Source organism: Sinocyclocheilus rhinocerous, unplaced genomic scaffold (genome assembly GCF_001515625.1).
Source record: "Sinocyclocheilus rhinocerous isolate Xijiao unplaced genomic scaffold, SAMN03320098_v1.1 scaffold2834, whole genome shotgun sequence".
Taxonomy (NCBI): Eukaryota; Metazoa; Chordata; class Actinopteri; order Cypriniformes; family Cyprinidae; genus Sinocyclocheilus; species Sinocyclocheilus rhinocerous.
Window position 1 is genome coordinate 482,487 of NW_015662588.1, and position 5,696 is coordinate 488,182.

General features: G+C 36.5%; 1 protein-coding gene across 2 annotated transcripts in view; it reads left to right on the plus strand.

Annotated features, from left to right (window-relative positions):
- Nucleotides 1-797: 797 nt before the first annotated feature.
- Nucleotides 798-5,696, plus strand: part of LOC107728158 (transmembrane protease serine 4-like) — a 14,820-nt gene continuing 9,921 nt past the window's right edge. The window contains exon 1 of one of the 2 annotated variants that reach the window (XM_016538249.1): nt 798-1,080. In XM_016538249.1, the coding sequence (XP_016393735.1) occupies nt 1,075-1,080 (6 nt within the window). In that variant the 5' untranslated portion in view covers nt 798-1,074. Of the gene's footprint in view, nt 1,081-4,537; nt 4,659-5,696 lie in introns of those variants that run through there. The other variant, XM_016538250.1, reaches the window with a different exon arrangement.

A 5,696-nucleotide genomic window follows, 5' to 3' on the forward strand; every position in this document is an offset into this window, starting at 1 on the left:
ACTGAATTAAGTGTGAATCTGGATTCACAGTTATAAACTACTCTGTCAGGTAGCATTTATGAAATTGAAGTAAAATGAGTCAAACCTAATTTAATCAAATCAAATGTGAATATGGCTTCACAGTCATACACTTTACACTGACAGATACATTTTTTATTGAATTGAATCAAATCAAAATCAATCAAATGTGCAAATGGTTTCACAGTCATAAACTTCGCATTTTCAGTAGTGAAGTGAGTGAAGTGAAATTAACCAAATTCAATCGAATCAATCCAAATGAAATGTGAACTTAAATCCAATCAAATGTGAATATGATTTTACAGTCATGAACTTTACTTTTAGAGATATTGTTTTTCTTCACTTCAGGTCTGAAGTGAAGTGAACCGAACCAAACTGAATCGGACATAACATGAGCAATGACACAACAGCATGATATGATCAGTTATTTCATTGTGAAAAACCGGGAGATTCCTGATCTACATTAATAACCGATTTTATGAGCTGTCCTCATTAAAATACTTAAAGTACAGCATAATTACAATGATAAACTACTAGTCATAGCCACCAAAATCTGCTTGAAAGAAGATCCGGGAAATGGAGAGCCATTTCCTGCTTCAAAAACTGTGCAGACAGCATCCCTGAACCCAGATTAACTTGTAATCCTGCTCAACCACACACAAGATATGGCCCCGTCCCAATGAGGAAGTGAATGCAGCAGGGTGGAGCAACATATCTAGGTGAGATGGGCGGCGGTATCTGCTTACATAGGTGAGGGTTTTGATCGGGAGCAGGGAAACTCCAAACAAATCTGCACAAGGCAGAGGCTGGAAAAGAGGAATTTTTCAAAAGACAGAATCTTGCAGCGTGGGCAGATCAGGTAGCAGTAATTGTTAAGTGAAAGACAAAACGAGGAAGAAGTTACAGAAAAAGAAGCATAGTGCATTAAGAAAAGGAAGATTGCAGAAAGAGGTATCTTCTGCTGGCATAGAAGTGGTTTCTGTGGTTTCTACTGCCCAGTCTGCTGTGGTCGCGACCGGCAGATTGCAGGAACGTGTCGACAGCAGTGATAAAACCATGAGGGTTAGTGTGAACTGATTTTTTTCTACTCAAAGAAAGTTTTTCTATGCAGTTATTAGCGTAAGGGGGTATTACTACCACGTAAAATTACTTTAATAGGTGCAAACTAATGTAGTCAGAACAAATGTATGTATGTAACAAATGTACTTTTGGATGCCATGGATCTGTTGAGAATTGTGCGATTATTGTACATTTGCTATAAACTTGCAGCAATTTGCTTTAATGCTGATAATTCTCTCATCATGTACTCACCTTTATGTCATGCCAAACTCATTTGACCAGCAGATTTACTATCATATGGACAGCAGATTTATTATTAAAAGCAGTTGTTATTAAAATGTCAATGGTTCATTAAAATCTAGCCTATATGTGTATACAACAGTTAGTTGTGTTACCTGAATTTTTGCGAGTCCAGCAGCACTGGAATTGACGTGCTACATCCGTCATGTTGTCATTGTCATGTGATGACCTACATTGTCAGCTGCATCGCTTCACAACTTCTGTCCTGTGGCCTTATGTGATAGTAAAGATCAGATGTGCACTTCAGAATCTCGCCAGAAATAGTAGAACTTTCTGCCTGCTGTTTTATTTGAACATATCACTTTTTTTCACATACTGTTTTTCACCTACTATAGTAGGATACTCTGTAGTATTCAGACTACCAGTCTGTGTGCTAGTGATGGGGATTTTTCAGTGACTCTTCTGCAGGTTACATTGTTAGGCCAGTTGGTGGCAAGTAATTGTCTTAATTTTTCATTCAAAGAACGAAACACGTGAAAGTCTCATGACTGAGTCATTGAATCATTCACTTAAGCAATTCATCAAAAAATTAATCACTGTGGAGGAAAACAAGTGACTATGAATAAGTCACTGAATAATTTACTCAACCTACACTATTTATTCAAAAACACAGAATCATTCAGGAATGAAACACTTCTACTGTGTGTTGGGGTTCGGATTTGGCTGCGTTTGCAACTATTTTTATTGGTGGATGAACAATAGACAAAGTGACTGTCTCTAAAATGTAAGTTTTCTCCATATTAACTTCTTTAAAAAATGGTAACACTTTATTTTAAGGAGCACTATTAACTGGCATGGATATTACTGGCATATTGGCTGTTTATTAGTACTTATAAAGCACATATTAATGCCTTATTCTGCATGATAACTTAACAACTACCTTACTAACTAACTATTAATATACTAGCACTAGTAATAGTTAGGGAATCATGCGATTTGGACCTTAAAATATAGTGTGCCCAAAAAAAAAACAAAAAAAAACTTATTAGAAACAGCTCAAGTCATTGTTTTTAGTTCTGATGAGATGTTTTTGCACTGGTAAAGGAGGCTTGGATGCATGTTTTGAACTAGCAATAAAAGATCCTGTATATGTGGCACAGAAATAGACAGCCATATATAGCCATACCTTGTGGATGTGATAGGCTATTGTAAACTGAGCTGCTTTCTTTTGTGCTTTATGGTGACTCCACGTGAGACATCCATGTTTGTTCAAAAATCCCTACTTTGCATTTCAGTCATTTGAATAGGTCTGGTTCCTGAAGCAAGGTGCATGTGAGATTAGTATGCCTAACGTTTTAACTTCAAAAACTGAGATGTTAATAACAAATGCTTGGCTGCAGTTTAAAAGGAGCTATTGGGTTGGCATGTGTAACTAATCTGCTTTAGCATGAGCCGGCTTTGATACTTCTCACCTGAGAAATCTATTTTGTGCCTGTCAGGTATATTCTTCTTTTGGTCTCCTCGAAGGGCCTGAAAGTTGATTATATTTTACTTGAATGTAGAGTAACAACACTTAAAATGGCATGGAGTCAATAATGGCTGCCGTATGACTAGATCTCGTTCACAAAGCAATAGTACCAGACCAAGCTGAAAAAACAGTATGAGTATATATCCAGATATACTGGACAGGGCGAACAACGATAAAGGACAACACATTTAAGCTATCCGTCGTTTTCTTGCCTGGCATTGTGATTTTGTGCAGTTTTTTGTTGTAATTTAATAGTTTGTAGTCAACTGTCACTCTTCCAAAAACAGACACGATCCTGTTTTACAGCTTATACATCTTTTCTCTCTGGTTCTGTCTGGTTTTAGATATTGTGTTGTACAATTTATAGTTAACATTGTTACTGAGCTCTTGAACACTATCCTTAGCATGTGCATCCTGGTTTCTCTCTGCCCAGACCTCATTATGTGATAATGACCCATTTACATGAAATTGCACTTTCAGTCTCTCAAAGAACTTTCAGTGGTTTCAGTATTTGTTGAAAGGGGATTCAAGCTCCATTGTTCACCTTTCACTTTGAATTTTACTTGTACTGTAAAATATCAGCAATATATTAGACAATTTCTTACAATACAATGCTGTAGTTTTTTTGTTTTTTTACTGTGAAACCAATGCAGACTATGCTAATACAACAAATTACTATAAAAAGGACCACATTGTGTTGCAATGTGGGATAATATTGCAAATAGTTTAATTATGATGATTACTGCCCCCTTTGACCGGGATCTTTGACCTATGGTGGATGTTAAGTGTGTTAAAGTGTGTTAAAATAGTTTTATAACCAATTAAGGGTGGATTTGGATTAATTAATTAATTAAAAAATGCATTGCAACACAATAAACTGTTAACACTGCGAATTGAAATAAATTAATGAATTAATTTGTGGTTGTGGAGTTGTAAGACCCGAAATAATAACTCTCACAAAACAGATGCCCTGCAACAAAACAATAAACTTTCTAACCTGAAGAAAATATCTCAAAGAAAACCATTTGCGCAACTGTCCCTCCACCCATCCTTAAGCCCCCTCCTTCCCTCCTGGCCATATGGCTCTGGTCACCGAAAGCTGACTTAGAAGTGTCAAGAACTCAAGTTACTATACTTACATACTGTGGTTATTATATCTTAAGAATGGTCTCAATTTCACAGCAGTCACTTATATTATGAGAAAGACTGAAAGCCTTTTGAAGAATTCTGTTCTGCTGTCAGAGGTGTGTCTCCCTCAGGGTCTGTGAGAATATTTTCCCATCTCTGACCAGGTGTGACCCTTGGGTCACGGGATCCTGACAAACCAAAAGGCCATTTATGTTTTTGCAACTGATTGGACGATTTCTTTGTTCTGGTCTGGATAGATAAGTGAATTGGCAAAACACTATCGGGGGATTGTGTAACTAGAAAAACCTCTCTGGAGTTCTGGATCCAAATCTCTCACATGCTACTATGTGTCTCTAGGCTGTCAGGTATGCATCTCTCACTCTTAGATTCATCTTTGAGCAATTGATGTTATGCATTTATCTGGATTGTAACAGAATTTAAGTCTGAATTGGCTTCTAATTGTTTAATAATTTAATTGGCATGATACATTTTACCTGACAAATAAAATGTTATATTTGATTCTGATCTCTTCTGAAATCATTATTACTAGTAGATTAAGTGGAGTCTGGTATTACCGCAAATCTGCGTGCAGGATAGGTCAAACTGCAGGCCCAGTGAATGGAGCATGTGGCACATCATGTGGGACCTCCTGATTTATGTCTATCACTGACTTAGCAAGTTGCAGGTGCGTGACTAGAAAAGGAAACTACACTTTTATGTATGAGTGAGAAATTGGCAACCGACTTAAAGGTATTAGATCACTCTCCACTCTCCATCCCCCCTAAGTATAATGATCACTTAAAAACTGGAGCCAGATTAAACATGGAGCTAGACTAAAATTGAAACTAAATTCTGATAAATTAAGTGAACTTTGCAGAAGAGCAAGTGAAACATCTACACGCATTATACCTTCGCCCACGCTGTTGGATTCCGTCGTTGGGCCAATTGGGCGGATCTTACAAAGTGTCCTGAGGATATTGTATGAAAATGCTTTGTGGGAAAAAGCCATTATCAAATCTCTTTTGATTTTAGAAGGCAAATGTATGTTTAAGGTGTGTCATCTCATTGTGGTTGATAAATTAAGAAGGATAAAAACGAACACACCCAAAAACTCCGTATTGAAAACTCTGTGGATGCTGCATTATGAATGCTTTGTGTCAATAGAACTTCCATCATGTAAGAAGTCAGCCATACAGCTCTAACTTGTTGTACACATGCACATATACAAGCACCAGAAATTCAGAACCTATCACACCCCATTCTTGACCTCAGTTCATAGAGCTTATTAGTGAAACTAATCAGTTTTTGACTCCCAATGACATTGTTTAGAGGCTCATTAGAAAGGCATGGGTGCCATAATTTATGGCTGCTATTAAGATAAACTGTAATTTAGATAATTTAAATCATGCAGTTTCTGTTAAACTGCCATTATTTCCATCATTAAAATTCTTCAAATGTCATTTTGAAAAAAGCTGTTTGAAGATCTGTCTATTATTTATCTCTAAATAAAATCTAACAAGGGGATTCTGCTGTTGCCAAAACTATGCAGAAGACAGCTTTGTAGGTTCATTTTCAAATATTGTATCACAAATAAGATAAATGAGACCCAATTTAATATTTGACACACACACACACACACGCACACACACACACACACATATATATACACATATATATATATATATATATATATATGTATAGACATATTGTTTGCTAATTATGC